We start from the raw sequence: 16,551 nt of genomic DNA, 5'->3' as shown, positions 1-16,551 counted from the left end.
TCCCCCCAGATACCTCTTCCCCCCTCCCCTCAGTACTTGTATCATGTTGTTCATATAGCTGGATGAGGGGTGAGGCTGACACTCAGTGCAACGCTAGAGGCTAGTAACAATTAACATCAGAATATAGTATTTGACAAGCAAAAAGAAAACAACAACAACAAAAATGATACTGAACTGAAGAGAAACGTGAGGCAGAGATCCCTCCGCTGTAATCACGAGCTCTCACGCATCGTTTCACCTCGCAGACATTCATTCACAACGTACAGTACAAGCAGCCTTGTGCAAACACTCAAATACGACTGATGTAAATTTGCCTTTTTTAAAAAAAAAAAAAAAAAAAAATCTTTTTAAAACCGATCTTTGTTTTTTTTTTTTTCACTCTGAACTGATGCTTAAAAATAAAATAAAATAAAACTCCAAAGTGAATGAATGAGACAAGAAAAAGAAAAACACTACAAAAAAAAAAAAAAAAAGTGTTCACATTACATTATTGGCGCTTCTTTTGATTCAAGTATTTGTTTTCATTATTTTGTATTACTCTGATATGTTTATGATCTTGTCTTCTGGGAAACATTGATGTTGGATACAGAGGGTAAGGAGCTGATGCCAGGGCAGAGGGCGGGGAGGTAAGGGTAAGGGTGTGGGTGGGTGGGGCGTTAGGCTTAAGTGGAAAACAGAAATCTAGCCATAGACACACATACACCCACAAATGTACGCTTGGTTGTATCCTGTGTATGAGCTAGCATGTGCATATTCAACCCAGACCTTTGTTTTTAGAGATTTGCTAATTCAGCTCTTTTTGCCCCCAGATCCTCGACTGATCCACGACTGAGAAGTAGATTTTACTCGAGCTCCAGTTGCCTTTGAGTCCGTGTGACTTAAAATAACAATAATAAATCGTAAAAAAATCAGAGGGGGGAGGGGAGGATGTGATTTCCAACACTAGACCGGTAGATAAGAGTGCAGACGAAGGCGTGGGAGAGGGTGGGGCTTCTCAGTGCTGGTGAAATCCCAGGGCACGTCTGAGACTGTCCTGGTCACCCATCCCTCCCACTCGGTTCAACTTCCCCCTCCTCCCGTTGATTCAAGTCCAGTGTGGAGCAAAATGCAGGTTTTTCAGGAACAATCGCACAAAAACAGACAGCACAGGCAATAGTGATTGTTTCGTTGAATGATGAGAGTCTAAAGTGACTCTGGAAGAGGGTCAAAAACCACCCCGCAAAGAGTTTTAAGACTTGGTACCGAACTTGAGGTGCGTCTCTTGTTTCTGCTGATACGTCAGATCCCCGCTTGGACCCCCAAAGTCAAATGTGCAGACATGACCTGTTTTCTATATATTCATATATATGCGTGTATACTGGCTGGCACAACCTTCAGGTTTGGAGGTCCAGAGTGAACCTCCAGGATACAGCTTCTCCCAGGCGTGGCTCGGAGAAACGAGCCCAGAGAGGGTGAGAAGGCGGCAGCTTGCAGAGAAACAGAAATCAGGCGTCTCGGCCTCAGAGTGCACAGCTGAAACAGACTGTGGTTTTTTTTGTAGTTTCTAGTTTTTGCAAAAACCTTGATGATAAAGGAAAAAAGAGAAAGAAAGATAATGTTTTTGGTTTTTAAAGAGATGTACCCGATGTGACCCATAAACAGTGCACAGACACATACAGGGACGCTCCCTCCTCCTCCTCCTACTGGTGAGTGACCAGCTCCACTCATCTGGCTTAAGCCTCCCACAGCTCCCACAGCCCTGCAGCGATAACATACACTCATTGTTGCTAAGGATAAATCAGGATGTGGCCAAAAGTGGATGTAGACTTTTAGAAATCTGTTGGCACAAAAACTCAACTTGGTGCCTCCAGCAGGTCATTTAGTGTCATCTAACAGCTCTGTCCACTACACGCCCCGCCCCCACCCTTTATTTTTTTCTATTCTGAAGAGAGGCTCCATCAGTGTCCCCTACATTTGAATCCAGGTGAGGTTTCAAGAGAAGCTGCCCGGTAATAAAGGTTGAAAGGGTTAAGTGGAAAATTGGCGGATGAAGGGGATGGCTGTGAGCGAACACCTCCTTGTCTTTGCATAGAAATGGAAGGCTGTCATCAAGTTGAGGTGGTTCTAAGTGATAACTGGGTGCTCCCAGAGTTAAAGCACCAGCGTGAGCGAGGCCCATCAACACTAAAAACGATGGGTGTGTTACGACACAGCGCAGTGGACGCTCGGTCACCCCAGGATGGACAGAAGAAGTTGGCTTGTCATCCTGGAGAACCTTAAACTACACCCCCCTCCTTTTCATCCTGATTTGACTCCTCAATTCTGAACCCCCTCCCTCCCTCCCTCAGTGATTCACGCGGCTGAGGCGTACCTCTAAACTACACGCTGGTTCTGCCTTGGAGGCAGCGGCGGTGGGAGGGACAGGAAAGAAGATGAACACTGCATAAAAACCATGAAATCATCAAATATAACAATCGTTCATGATAACAGCAACAATATCAGCAAACTTCTCACAACAAAACAAAATTAAAATGCACACCAGCAACTCCAATAAAAAAAAAAAAAAAGAAAAAAAGAAGAAGGGGAAAATACAATAAAACAAAACATCAGTCGACTCCGTCTCCGGATAAAGTGATCCTTGCAGGAGAGAGACGGGAGGAGAGAGTGGAAGTGGAGGTTGCTGACAGACTCTGGTGTAGCAGTAGTAGTAGTGAGTAGTAGATTCAATACAAGGTGGCGGGCCAGTTCTGAAGGAGCTGCTCTTGGGAGGAAAAGGAGAAGGAAGAGGAGGGAAGCTAGTCTGTAAGGGTCTGCAGGGAGGCAGCGAGCGAGCGTGGGAGATGGAGGGAGGGGGCGAGGGCTGCTGCAGCACTGCACTCTGCAGCAGGCAGGCACTCAGTGGCCACACTATCACACAGGTTGGCAGGACCTCCAACAACAAAAACAATCCAAAAGCGGGGGTGGGGGCGATCCTCCCTGCTGAACCCAGTAGAACATGAACACGTCGAGTGTTTCCAGACACCAAGGATAAAGATTTCAAAAGCTGCAATGTAACAGTGATATCTACTTTGATAGCAGAGGGGTGGAGTTCTCTGAGGTCTTTTCCTGCCACCACCCATCATCGCTTGACTTAGTTCTTCTTTGTGTTTCCCTTCACTTTGCTACGGTTTGACATCCTTTCTGGTCCCGCTGACTCGAGGGAAGAAGGACTCCAAAAAATAAAATAAAATAAAATAAAATTGGGGAAAAAATAAAAATAAATTCACATCCACGTCAAGTTCAAAAATAAGTATACAGAGAAGCCACTAAGCAGATTGCTTTTTTTGTCTTTTCAATTTTTATTTGCCAGTGTTGCTTCTCCTTTCTTCTGTTCGTTGGCATTGAGGGTATGAGGAGTAGCCGTGCTCTTGCTATGTGCTGTGATAAGACCACCAACTCACACAAATCGTTGATTCAGACATTTCTTGAAATGCAAATGTGGGTAAAATGGAGGGAAGGGGAGTCATCTGGTCTTCTTGTTTTGGTTTGACGCCATCACCCTGTCATGCACGCACGCACGCACACACACACACACACGCACACACACACATGCACGCACACCTGCCTGTCCTTCTCCCCAAAAATCAGTCACAAGCATAATCGTGGAGAGTCGGGTGGTGTGTGCGTCCTTGTGTTTAGACAGAAGGCCAGCGTGCTACTCTCCTGACACCCTGCTGGGGGAGACAAAGGGAAGCTATAGTGGCAGGGTTTTTTTTGTTTGTTTGTTTTTTGTTTTGCAATGAGGAGATGAGGGCCGGTACAGGCGGGTGGATGGGTGGGTGGTGAAGTTGGCGGGCAGACCGATCAAGTGTTTGCAGTTCATTCGTTACAGTCTCCTCTATTAATCCCGCGAGTAGGGGTGCTTGGACGGTGAGAGTCTGTGGCTATAATATTGCACGTCGCTTGAAATGGTTGCTTTGCAGGCGGAGTGGGCGCGCACGGTAGAGGGGGCGAGGCAGAGGCAGGGAACGACTTAAGTTTTTTTTTCTCCTCCTCCACAGCATCAGTGACTGGGTCTGAGAGACTGAGACCAAACTGCGAGGTGTCTCCCCGCAAGTGAGTTGAGGTGCATCGAAGTGTTTCATCTTTACAGTTCCATAGTAATAGCAGTGGTTCATCACTGTCGCCCATCTTAACTGTACATGCGACGACCCCACCCACCCCGTCCCTCGACACCACCACATAAGATTGACAGACACATTTTGAATAATATCATTTCTTAGCTTTGTTTGCAATGGTTCAAGAAGAGAAATTAAAAATAAAACTACAAAAATAAATGGCTTGAACAAGGCGAACAGAGTTGCATCATTCCCTTTGAGCGCTGTGAGGGGAACTCAATCTGCTTTTAAACAAACAAACAAAACTAAACAAAACAATGCACTGAAGTCGCGAGCTGTGGTTGCTTAAGCGGTTGTTAAGCCGCAGCAGCATGTACTCTCCACTCAGGTTTCACTGGCTCAGAAATAAGGGTGTGCAGGTGTCCGTATGCTTCTTCACCAAGTACAGAGTGAGTGAGGATAGCAGGGCAGGAAATAGTTTAAGGCTAATTATTAGTGCTGAGAGAAACAAATGTGGAGTCTGGACCAGCTGAAAGTTCAACAACCACTCTGATTGAAGGGTTTTTTAAACTTTGGGAATGACGCCTTTTTGTTTTCCATGGATCTCTGAGGTGCAGTATGATTGCCTCAAATAGGCAGTGAGGGATTAGTTTAAAGATGGCAGCTCGTCACTGTGTCAGTTTGACTAAAAGTACGTCTCGCACGGCAAAGTTCTCAAAAGTTCATTTCTGAAAAAATAAAATAAAATAAAGTTCTCGTTCCTGTGAAGAAAAAGCTGAACACTGTGATCAAAATATCCGTTATTGGGATTCACAACAGAACTGCAACTAAAAATGTCAGTAAAAACCCAGGAGGAGACGAGGCTGACGAGGGCGAGCAGCAAGGTGTTTCCTCGTCCTCCTCCGTCTCTCCTTTCCACCTTTACATCCACGCTGATTATCTCCACATTGATTTGCAAGGTTTTTGCTCCTGTTTGTGTTTGTTTTTGTAAGCCTAGACTCTTCTATCCTACATGGACTCCCCGCTCAGCAGGTCCCCAGGCAGCAGTGTATTGATTGGGGTGGGGCTCCCCATGACCCGTCCCTCCTCTCCACTCGGGGGTCCCCACAGGCTGGAATACTGCTGAACACCACCCCACAGCAGCTCTCCACCTGTTTTTGTTCCGCCTGCTCCCAGGCCGCCGCTGCTACTGTTGCTGCCGGCGCCGTTGTTGTTGTTGTTCCAGTGGGGCGAGTGCCCGATGGGGTGAGACGCTCCAGACCCGGTCCCGCCCATCCTTGTCTGATTGGTGCCTGGAGTGGCCTGCCAGCTGGTTGTTCCTCCGAGTGACTGGCCCTGTGCAAAGAAGCGGTTCACTTCCTCTTCCCCGGCGAACTCGGCCAGGATGGTGGTGTTCCCGAGCACGCACCTGCGTGGAGATTGAAGCACAAAGACAAATGATTCATGGTTAAATGCCCTAAAATTAACTGAGTGAAACACTTTGAACCAATGCGCTGATGCACGTACATGTGCAGGGACTTTTGCGCCTTGGCAGCTTCGTCCTTGGAGCTGTAGCGCACTACAGCATTTCCCTGTGTCAGGTTGAGGTGGAATGTGATGAGGGGGCCGTGTTGCATGCACAGTGTTCGCAGAGTCGAACCATCAATCTGAAAAAGAAAAAACAGCTGCCAATGGTGAGCCAGCTCATTTAATTTTAGCTACAAAGGGGCGTATTTTCAAAAACTGTGGAGAAGCAAGCCTCTTACCTGCGGAGTGAGGTTCCTCAGCACGAGCCAGCTACTTGTTCTGGTGGAGCTGTCTGTACTCCATGTGGTACCTGCTGTGCACGAGAAAGAGACAGCAGTGAAAGGAAGAAGTCTGTTGGCATGTGGTTCATACTTCCCAAGCTTATGTGAAACCAGAATCAAGTCAGTTAAGCTCAATGGGTGGTGTCAACTTCACCCACGAAAAAAGAAAAGCTGACCAGAGTCAGTTGATTTCAACGTTCAACCACAACAAGATCTTCTCGAGGCGTTATTCCTGCCTGTGCTCTACCTGTACAGCAGCCCTGCGGTCGTAGGCCACATCAAAATGCCTCCTCCTATGAGAGTATACTGACAACCACGCTCACACATAGTACTTTAAATACACTAACCTCTGCACGGCTCACAGAATGTGAACTTTTCCTCTTTGCTATACGGTTTCATTTCTAATTATTCCACTGTTTTCATTTTTTAAATGTCCAGTATTTTCACATGAATGCTGTTTTCTTCCAAATCACCCATGGAAACAATTCCTATTAGAAGTGCATTGTCTTCCAAAAGTTTGAAGCTCTGTTGGTTTGTTATTTTAACAGTTATATCTGTCTTTTGGATTAATGACATGACAAAATTCACGTGAAGCATTTGAAGAGGAACATGACAAACATTAGAGACACAATAACCTCTTTGTAACACTACCTGTGGTGTAAGAGCTGCTCCAGCCTTGTCCCAGACCCAGAGAGCTGCCCCCCCAGGTGGAGGAAGGCTTTGTGTTGGTGAGGCCAGGCGGGGGGCGGGAAGGGGCTGTGGTGCTGCTCCGAGGGCCCTGTGGGACCTTCCACAGCTCGTGGGACAGAGAGGCCTGGCTGTGAGAAATGGGGCCTGGAGACCAAGTGGATTTCATCTCTGACAGTTTACCTACAAGAAAAAGAAGATGGCAAAGGTTGGTCTGCAGAATCATTCGTCCGAAAGACAACCGCTCCCGCAGGAAGGAGTCCTGCAGGATGAAATCGCTGAAAAGTTCTGAGAAACTGTCCAAAGGTGAATATGAATAAGCAAGTAAAGACTGCATTACAAAGTACAGCCTTCGCTGGATTTTACTCCAAAATAATCTCATCTTGTGTCATGGTACAAATCTATCTTCTGTTTCTGTGAAGCACACACTTTACATATAAACCAAAAATAACTGAACTTGGTGGCCTTCATGCACATTTGTGTGTGGCGCAGGAGGCACAAAACCCCACAGTGTGTTAGCGTATGCATGAGATGTGTTTGAGAGACACACAAAAGGAAAATTACTTCTTTCAAACAGACCAGTTAAGAGTCGCTATAAAAACGGGAAACACGACAAGCTGTACTCTCCATGCCGCACACAGAGGAGGAAGGAGATACACTAACATCGCAGGGAGGGGATTATGCACTGCATGATACACAAAACTGACAGGGATACAGCTCAAATGAAGGTCACGTTTAATCAGGGGCAGTGACTCGTATGGAAAAGAAGACACGTCTCTCCAGTGAATGGCTGAAGCTCTGGGTGTTAAAGTAACAGGAAGGAGAGGAAAATGCTGACTTGCAGTGAAATTAGCCACTGCAGTGTGGCGAGGGGGTGGGTGGGTGGTTGTGGATAAACCATGTACCTGCATCCTCCATCTCCGGGGACGAAAGACTGAACGAGCTAGTGTAGCCACTGACTGGCCAATCAGTGGAGGGAGGCAGAGCCTCGTTCTGAGATGAGGTGGGAGAGGAGCCTAAGCCGACGCCAGCAACACAAACAAATAGATACAAAACAAATAAGGAAAACGCAGCAGAGAGAAAATGGCATAAAGAAAAACACACAACAAATGATGACAGTAAGGTTCTTTAAGAAGAGAAGAATATAGAATATGACAATGATTACAGCAGCAGTTAAAAAAGTAGGAAAATGAAGAACGAAAGAAAAAGAAGCAGGCTCTCAGGTGGCAGAAATACACCGGATCACGGCTGATTCATACACCTTTCTTTTTTAAAATCATCTCCAATTCATCTCTTTACTTATTTGACTTTAAACATCAGAACCAAAACACTCAAACTGAGCATCTTGATTTGGAGGCGACGTGGTCCGGCCTTCACTCACTTCTCCTGTTCTCACCTCCGCTCCTGTCCCGGAGCAGGTAGCGGTTGACATCTTGGATATTTGTGTTGATGGTGGGTCCGCTGGGGACGCTGCCGGGGGTCACGTTGGGGTCAGTTTCAGGGTCGATATTCTGGAGGCCCTTCCACGGTACACCAGGACAAAACTCTGAAAGTAAAAGGAACACGTGCGCATGATTTTCTTACTTACGGGACACCAAAGAAACTTATAACAGGCATGTTTCACAGGTAAAGGTTTTTCTATTATGCTCATTTTCTGCACATGAATTCAAATGCCTGTCCTGAAGATATGACAAAGCAGTTTTTGGCAGACAACATAACAAACTTAAAGCTGACAAACTGAGAACATGAGCGCTGCTCACCTGGTGGCCAGTTGATATTGGTCCCATTGGCCATTTTGTCACTGCTGCCTTTGCTTTGTCCCCAGCTGTCTGGAGGCACCAGAGGGCTGGAAGGAGACTCTGAGCTGGATATCAGGCTGTAGGGGCTGTAAGATTCATCCAGCTGAGTGGGCTTTCCAGGAGGGCCCAGGTTGGCACCTAAGAAAAGCACAATGAGACAATGAGACATCTAAAACCCAAATACATTAACAGTTTTTAAATAACTGGCAGAAACTGCTGAAACAGTATTTTCAACACGCTCAAATACAAAGGGATTTTCAAGCTGGCGTTGGGTCTCGTAAACATATTGTTTGAATATATCATGCTGGATATACAACTTCCAGTCCACATTTCAGATCTGCATTTTACACATTGAACACTCGTCTCCAGTGTCAAAAGGCTATTAGGTGAAATAATCATGACAGTGAGCCCCGTTTTCTTTCTCACCGTGCTTGCCCAGGTTGGGCTCCAATGGAGAAGAGTTTCCAGAGAGGCTTTCGATTGAGTTTGGGTGTGTCCACTGTGACAGGCGCGATTGGGGTTGGGGGGGTTCCTTCATTGACAGACTTCCCACCTCCATGCAGTTTACATTCAGTCCAGCTGAGGACATTAAGGAGATGTTACTTCACAATCCTGCAAGGACTACTTTTCCACATTCAAAGAGCAATGCTGATACTACTCACAGAGAGAGTAGGGGCTGTAGGTGTTAGGAGATGACTGCGGCTCTTTGGTCTGCAGGTCCGGGAGGCCTGGAGCCTGGGGATGACCTGGAAATGAATCCAGGGAGGATTTGGCTCCACCAGGATGCAGGCCTGAGTGGGAAGGGGGCGGTTGCTGTTGCTGCTGCTTCATCAGCAGGGCCTGGGCCAGCTGACGCTGGTGCTGTTGGATCTGCTGCTGCATGTTATTGATTGTACGTGCAACCTAGGGAAAAAAATAAACATGATGGATATTCAATGCGCAGGTTTTACAGATCCAGTAGGAGAATTAAAAAGTGAACCTACTTGCTGCTCTTGTTGTCGAATGGGGCCAGAAACATTGCGCTGCGCCTGCAACATCTGCTGCTGAATTTGTAAACGCTGGTACGCCTGTGCAGGCATAAACAGGATTAAAAGTTTCTCAATGCCACGTACAATAAATGTAGATTAAACAATATGACCACATGTCCTTTTTAGTTACGTATGAGGTTAAAGATGAATTTAAAATGCTCAGATGTATCCAACAAAACTGAAAGCAGATAAAACTAAATGAGACTCACCAGTTGCAGCTGGTAAAGTTGATTTAGAAGGGTCATATGTTGAGGGTTTATTGGTGAGGTTAAAAGTGCAGGATTCAGACCAATGTTTTTTGCTGCAAACTGTAAGAGCTGTGCTTGAACCTGTGGAAGAAAAAGATAAGTAGGCAACGACTTAACAAAATGAAGATGCAAATCTGAGAATCTGCCTTATGTATAGTCTGCACCTTTCTCGTGTTAGACTCTGAGACATTTGAATTGAAATAATAAATGTAAGAATCTCACATGGCTGCTTTTAAAGGTTATGGTACAAGTCTGAAGTATTCACCACTGTATACATACAAACTCGTTCTCTCCTAATATTTAGACAGGAAGTGTTAAATAAGTTCATATGTTTGTGTGTATGAGTGTACCTGAGGGGAGAGAAACTGAGGCACTTGAGCACGTAGACTAGGCTGAGAGGAGCTGAGAGGCGGCACTGGTGGCTGAGGAGGCGGCTGCGGCATGGCCCGGACTTGTGCTGCTCCACCACCGCCAAACATTCCACTCTGCACCTGCCGAAAAGAGGACATGTCGATCATTTTCTTTAGCATTTACTCTACTGAAGTGACCTTGTTTTAATGGAGACTATTTACATTTGTGGCTTTTAAGCATCATAAGACCAGCTCAGGTATGATGTACTACAACGTGCAGAAATCCCAGGAAACATTTAGACACTCTGCTGTCATCAGCAGGGAATTTAATACTGCACATGCAGAGCGTATTTAAATATGGATTAACAATGGAGTGACTCACCTTATCCATGAAGGGCAGGCGGGGATCTGCTGAGGGGTCTTTGGAAAGAAGCGGAGGCCGAGGGCAGCTCATGGGCTTGTTGATGAGCCCGTTGTTGTAGTCGTGGCCAGCTATCCCCATCCCACGCTTGTCAAGCTCCGTCTTCTTTTCCAGCAGGGCACTCATGGCCTGATCCAGGTTCATGTTGTTGCTCTTCAAAGCCTCCTCTGCTGGATCCCTCTGAAAACAGAAAAGAGATTAATCCCAAAATGTTCGGATCAAAATTATGCTGTTATAAGCATTTCATGATTAGCTTTATTATTATTAATTACTAGTCTTTTAATAAGAAGTTTATAAAATGGCTATTGAATGTTTTTTTTTATATATATTTATATTTGAAGAAAAGACTAAGCACTCACAGGGAAGCCCATGTCAGTCAGCTGCTTGATGAGACGATTCATGATCCAGACCTCATCCTGCTTCCCTGGGATCTTCCCCTGTAGGAGATGTGATCAAAAATGACAATGTCAGTGCAATTAACTGATTTCTTATGATGTCAAATAAAAGCATAAGGAAGTGTTCTTTATCCAAGCATTTGTGCTGCATACCTTTGGTGGGGGCTTTTTATTTGCATTGCTCCAAGAGTTACAGGAAGAGTTGCTCTCCTGGGAGGCAGTGCTATTCCACATGTCTACCTCCTCTGCATCCCACTGACCACCTGACAGGCTCAGGTCTTCACTTCCACCTCCCCATCCATCTTGCATAGGTTTGGGAGCTGGAAACAACCACACAAAAACGCATAACAACAAATAATAAGGGCAAAACAGGTACCTTATGTGGCATATTTGTGATGTTTGTCATTATTTAAAATAACATGCTCAAAGTACTACAATATCTCACATATCAACAGGATGGATACTGAAACCCAGTATTGGAACAATGACTGGGCCAAAGTATTAATAAAAAAACAAACAAACCTTGATTAAAGCAGAGTTCTGTTCTGTTTTTAATACCCATTATCTCTCTTTTAGAGCCTCTGAGTGTGAGTGCAGCTGTCTCTTACAACCATGGCTGCACTGTGCATCAAATACACAGACTTGCTCGAAAGTGTGGTTTCATTTCTGAAGAGTAAATGCTCACAACACTCAAAGCCACACATGCAACAAGTTTTTCTTTTTTTTTTCTTTTTAAATATAAATATGCCAAGACGGAAACATGAGCAATATGTCAAAACATTTAGCAAAAGAGTAATTTGCCTTAGTTAAATTAACATAGTTGAATCACTAAAAGTAACCATTAGTCAGCTGAACGAGGCATTTTGGTGGTTAAAAAAAAAAAAAAAAAAAAAAAAAAGTTAACATTAAGAACATGAATGTAAGTTATGTTACCATGAGCACAAAGCTACTATTAATTCTATTGTTATTGTCTTTATAAATAACAAGAAGTTAATTATTAAAATAAGCAGTATGAATAAGAGCAACAGGTAAATTCTATTCTATTATCTACTATTCCCTGGTCCAAGTTAATCTCAACTATATGGGTAGGATGTTTGAACCACGCTTGACAACCTGGCTCAAAAGCACTGGGGATGGTTGGGTAATATGCATGAGTCTCTTAAGCTAGTAATGTTTATAATGCACAATTAAAAACTTGTTTGTACAATGTTTTACATCTAGTAAATGTGAAGGTTTTATGTTTCACATAGAGACTACGTCAAAAACATAATATAGCCACTAGGGGTCAGTGTAGATTTATGTGCAAAACCCAAGTACTCCTGCTTCCCTTGTGCCATATTGATGTCCTTGACTTGACTCACCGGGAGAGAATTTTTAAACTTCTGTTTTTAAGCAGTATAGCAACACATACAGTATGATTGTATCCCAAAGCTATCCACACTTGGACGAGACTGAGCCATTTACCAGGTTTACAAGATGCAGGTGTCATTGTCGGGTTGCCCCTGCCATAGCTCTCCGGATTGCTTTCCCCCCAGCCCCCACAGTTCCCGCTGGGTTTGCCCCAGGCAGACGTCCCATTATCCACGCTAACCGGGGAAGATGCAGGTTCCCCCCAGGAGCTCTCCGATTTTGTGTGGGAGCTGGATATCTCTCCCCAACCTGGAGGACACACAAACACAATCAGTACTACTCAGAAACCAATCAGATCATGCGGCGTTTTTTTTCCAATATTGTGACCACACAGTGTCAAACTAAACTACAAAGATTTTGTTGTTACGATACGCCATTTGTTCATTACACTGACTTCTGTTTGCAAAATTGTGTGTTTAAATGACAGTTAAGAGACCAAATCATTATTTCTTGCCCTTCATACAGAGCAACAATAAAGGCTCTTTGTGCCATACAGCACGGCCTGGTTTACTTTGCTAGCTAAGTTTAAATGTGCATGGTAGATGCCCAAGACACAGAAAATGGGATGGAAATCTAACAGTGATGTATGATTGTGTCTTGACCATATTCAATGTCTATATATACATAGAAAAACCAAACATTTTAGTATTTGATCCCTAATAACCTGAGGCTTAAATATAACTGAGTCCGGTTAACACCACTAAACTGATTTAGCCTTCTGCTTTGAAGTGTGAAATGCCAGCCATGCAGAGAGGCAGAAACCTGGGTTTGGCTTAGCAGGAAGGTTGATGGAGGGAGGAGATGCCCATTTAAGATTTGGCATGGTCCCGTCCCTTTTGGCAAGAAAGACAGAGTGCTGTCTCTAGGCCTGCAGCAGCGCCAAGCTCAGTTTAGCTCTCTCCCCAAGGAAAGGTCAAGTCCCAAAGGCTGCTTCAAAATTATAGTTAACATTCAACCCTCTTGTGTCACTGGGTAAGAGGTGCACTGATCTAAACAAGATATAATCTCATCTGAAGAGTTTGTTTCTATCCATCGTAAGTCACTAAAACTCTATATTAAACAGCCAGTGAACAGCCTGCTGTCAGGATTGATCCAAAGGGTTCAACATGAAGAGTCAAATGAGGGCCAGCAGGAGGCTTCTGCCCAGTGCATAGTGTCTTGCTCCTCCTCCTCCTGTTCCTCACTTCAACTACTGACAGATGGTGGCTCCTATAGAATTACACACTTCCTATCCACCTCAAACAGTTTGTGGTGAATCAATATTTTCACGAGGCCCTTTGTAAACAGCATTCTTGTGTTTCCTCTGCCATGTGAGGTTGCCAGGGTTGCCCCCATAGTCGAGCCGAGAGTTGTGAAGTGTGAGGGCGTCACTGAGGGACAGGCCTGGCCCTACCCACCTGATTTAGATAGTTGATTAGAGGCAAATCCAAAGAGAGTAAACTAGGTTAAGATATTACCTTTAAGTGGATCAACAGCTTGGAGCTTAGCAGCGGACAAAGCCAACCACCAAACAAGCTTTTTAGCACCTTTTGCTTTGAACAGTGAACAAGGATGAAGAAACTAGGAAACCCAGGCAGGCATTATAGTTTACCATTAACTAGATTAAACTCATTGAAATCAAAATTTGAATGCTGACTGTGTATATTAACTATACATTGTTAGCATTCATAAACAGGGAAATCTGAGCAAGTCATGTTACAGTCTGCATAATATATAGTTTATATCACCTTACCTTGAGCCATCAGGGGACCTCTGCTGTGAGATGCTCCAGGCTGGTGTTGCACAGTAGGATCCAAAGGCCCACTGGTGGGGCCTGAGTTCTGGCTGTTTTGGCTGTGGCTCTGTAGGGGTGCAGGTGGCCCGTGGTAAGGGTGATTGAGAGGGTGGGGATGGTTGTTGTTGGTGCTGGGGGGATTATTGCCTCCAGTAGTAACTTTAGCTTGGGACGATCCTGAATTGTTCCTGTCCCACAGATTGACTGCCTTGTTGTAGGTACCGGGATCGCCCCAAGCAGAGGTCCCGTCATCGATCTCCATCTTGCGTCGGATGGAAGGAGGGGAAGGCTCTTCCCAGCCTGTAGGCTCAGTTGTTGAGGATTCCTGCTTATTTCCACCCCTACCTGGACCTTGTTTCACTGAGCCCGATCCCCCCCAGGACCCCATGCTCCCTCCTCCATTGTTACCACTAGGCCCATCTTGAGGCTTGCCCCCCCAGCCTTGAGAGGGACCACTGGGTCGCTGAGGAAGTGACTCTCCCCAGCCACCATTACCTCCAGGTCCTTGAGAAGACATTCCCCAGCCTCGTGGTTCTCCTTCCCAAGCAGTAGTGGGACTCTTTTTACTCTCTTCTGAGTCCCCCCACTCTGCTGTGTTATTGCTCACTCCACTGCTAGCCCAAGTGTGAGATGCTTTGGGCTGTTCTCCCCAGTTCTGGGATCCTGACTTGATGTGAGAATCTTCCCACCCACTTGGCTTCTCTCCCCAGGACTGACCACCATTTTTGGGTATACTGGTGCTTGGACCTCCTGGTGGAGGGTTTCCCCAACCACCAGGGCCACCTGGGGGCTTGATGTTGCTGGGTGGCTCTCCCCAACCAGAGCTTGGCTGGTTGGTAGCTGCTATGTTACCACCCCAACTAGAAGTGCCCTGAGAACCAGGCGCATCATTTTTGCTCCCAGAGTCAGTCATCTGGCTAGGGCCTGTGTTAGTGTTGGAGGGCCCCTGGGCATCGACTGGAGTGGTTGAGCCAGAGCCCCATGATCCAGTGGCTACATCACTCTTACGTTTGGTATCGTCCATGTCCCAGGAAGTGTGCTGGCGAACGGGAGTCTGTCCCCAGCCACTGTTGCACAGCACCCTGGGGTCCAGATCCTGGGCAGGCATCAAAGGAGCTGATTTTTCTCTGGATGACCGGTCTTTTTGCTGGGGATGGCCTTCCATGCTGTCACTGCTTCCTTCACTAGCCGCAGCTGTGCTTACAGCCCTGCTCCATGAGATGGACTGAGAGTCCTGTGCGGGAGAGCTGGGTGTATCCCATCCTCCCTGGGTCTCTTCAGGGTGTTCACCCCAGCCTCCAGAGTTCCCTGTTCCATCTCCTTCATGGCCCCAGCCAGGTGCCTCCTTAGATGAACTTGCCTTTGAGTTGCCACTGTTACCCCATACTGAATTACCATCTTCACCATTGACCTGTGAGCCTCCTGGCGGTGGCTGGGTCATGGAACCCAAGCCTACAGGTGCACTTCCCCAGCCAGGCAAACTGCGGATGGGGCTGGGGGGTTCCTGCTTATTAGTGTGATTTGGTCCATCAGTTTTAAGGTTCTGAGGTTCTGAACTGAAAGACACATTCGTGGACGGGGAGGGGTGTGGCTCTGCATCAGAAGCCATCATGGTAATCCAGGCATTGCCAATCCCCGAGGAGTTGCTGTTAGTGTTGGCTCCGGTACAGGTGCTGGTCTGGGCTGGTGGGGGGCCAGGTGGATTGCAGAGGTTGGGTGTAGAGTGAGGAGGTGAAATGGTGTTGGCTCCCCCTGAGCTGCCTCCCCCTGTGCCACTTCCGTCATGCCCCAACATGGGCCAGGCAGACGGGTTGGCATTAGGGTTTAGGTTCAAGTTAAAGTTGGTGCTGGAGGATGATGAAGGACCCCAGCTCCTAGTACTGCCTCCTCCTCCTGGGCTGTCACTCTTCGTTTCACTCCCCATTGAGGACTGAGGGGGGCAATGGGAAGATACAGCCCCAGGGCCCCAGCTGCGACTGGCTGCAACCTGGCCAGAGAGCATGCTGGTTCCAGTATGATTGGCAGGGCTGGGCCCACTGTTGGCTTTGCTGCTGAGGTGGTTGGCAGGGAAGTGGCCTGTTTGGCTATTTGCTCCCGTGGCCATACTCACTGTACTACAACTACTGCTAGTACTACTGCTTCTGCTGCTGCTGGTCAGGTGACCAGAGTCAGTGTCCAAAGGGCATCCTCCTGGAGGGACCTGGCTCTGGCTGAGTGTAATAGAAGGCCAAGCCTCTGTGTCCTTCTGGTCGATAATTAGTTGATCCCAGCCACTGAGATTGGTGGAAGATGCAGCACTCGTAGCACTTCTGTTGGCTGGCAGGTGCCCCCAGAGGGGATTATCATACTGGGCTCCCTGGCCACTCTGTGGGGGCAGTTCTGTGTGAAAGACACACACAAGGAAAATAGACACACACACAAAAAAAATCATGAGCCATAAGCAGGAGCAACAGGATGACAGCAGAGAGACTAAGTTGCATACGTCATCACACCCACATTTGCTTAGTAAGATTGAAATACCATGGCAACATGCAATGTGTCTTCACCATGCTTTATAAATGAAAATACATACCACC

At 46.4% G+C, this 16,551-nt stretch overlaps 1 protein-coding gene across 12 annotated transcripts in view; it reads right to left on the bottom strand.

The window, feature by feature from the left end:
* Window positions 1–4,194: 4,194 nt before the first annotated feature.
* Window positions 4,195–16,551, bottom strand: part of LOC113020886 (trinucleotide repeat-containing gene 6C protein-like) — a 40,654-nt gene continuing 28,297 nt past the window's right edge. For 4 of the 12 annotated variants that reach the window (XM_026165168.1, XM_026165178.1, XM_026165173.1 and 1 more), the window contains 17 exons: window positions 13,934–16,354; window positions 12,256–12,450; window positions 10,945–11,111; window positions 10,756–10,833; window positions 10,358–10,576; window positions 9,976–10,116; window positions 9,587–9,706; window positions 9,333–9,416; window positions 9,012–9,252; window positions 8,776–8,928; window positions 8,311–8,487; window positions 7,932–8,096; window positions 7,456–7,566; window positions 6,515–6,733; window positions 5,822–5,895; window positions 5,583–5,722; window positions 4,195–5,484 (listed from right to left, as the gene is read on the bottom strand). In XM_026165168.1, the coding sequence (XP_026020953.1) occupies window positions 5,085–5,484; window positions 5,583–5,722; window positions 5,822–5,895; window positions 6,515–6,733; window positions 7,456–7,566; window positions 7,932–8,096; window positions 8,311–8,487; window positions 8,776–8,928; window positions 9,012–9,252; window positions 9,333–9,416; window positions 9,587–9,706; window positions 9,976–10,116; window positions 10,358–10,576; window positions 10,756–10,833; window positions 10,945–11,111; window positions 12,256–12,450; window positions 13,934–16,354 (5,105 nt within the window). In that variant the 3' untranslated portion in view covers window positions 4,195–5,084. The remainder of the gene's footprint in view (window positions 5,485–5,582; window positions 5,723–5,821; window positions 5,896–6,514; window positions 6,734–7,455; window positions 7,567–7,931; window positions 8,097–8,310; window positions 8,488–8,775; window positions 8,929–9,011; window positions 9,253–9,332; window positions 9,417–9,586; window positions 9,707–9,975; window positions 10,117–10,357; window positions 10,577–10,755; window positions 10,834–10,944; window positions 11,112–12,255; window positions 12,451–13,933; window positions 16,355–16,551) is intronic. The other 8 variants (XM_026165171.1, XM_026165180.1, XM_026165169.1 and 5 more) reach the window with 7 other exon arrangements.

Source organism: Astatotilapia calliptera, chromosome 4, assembly GCF_900246225.1.
Source record: "Astatotilapia calliptera chromosome 4, fAstCal1.2, whole genome shotgun sequence".
In the NCBI taxonomy this organism is placed as follows: Eukaryota; Metazoa; Chordata; class Actinopteri; order Cichliformes; family Cichlidae; genus Astatotilapia; species Astatotilapia calliptera.
This window is presented reverse-complemented; position numbering and strand designations above follow the sequence as displayed.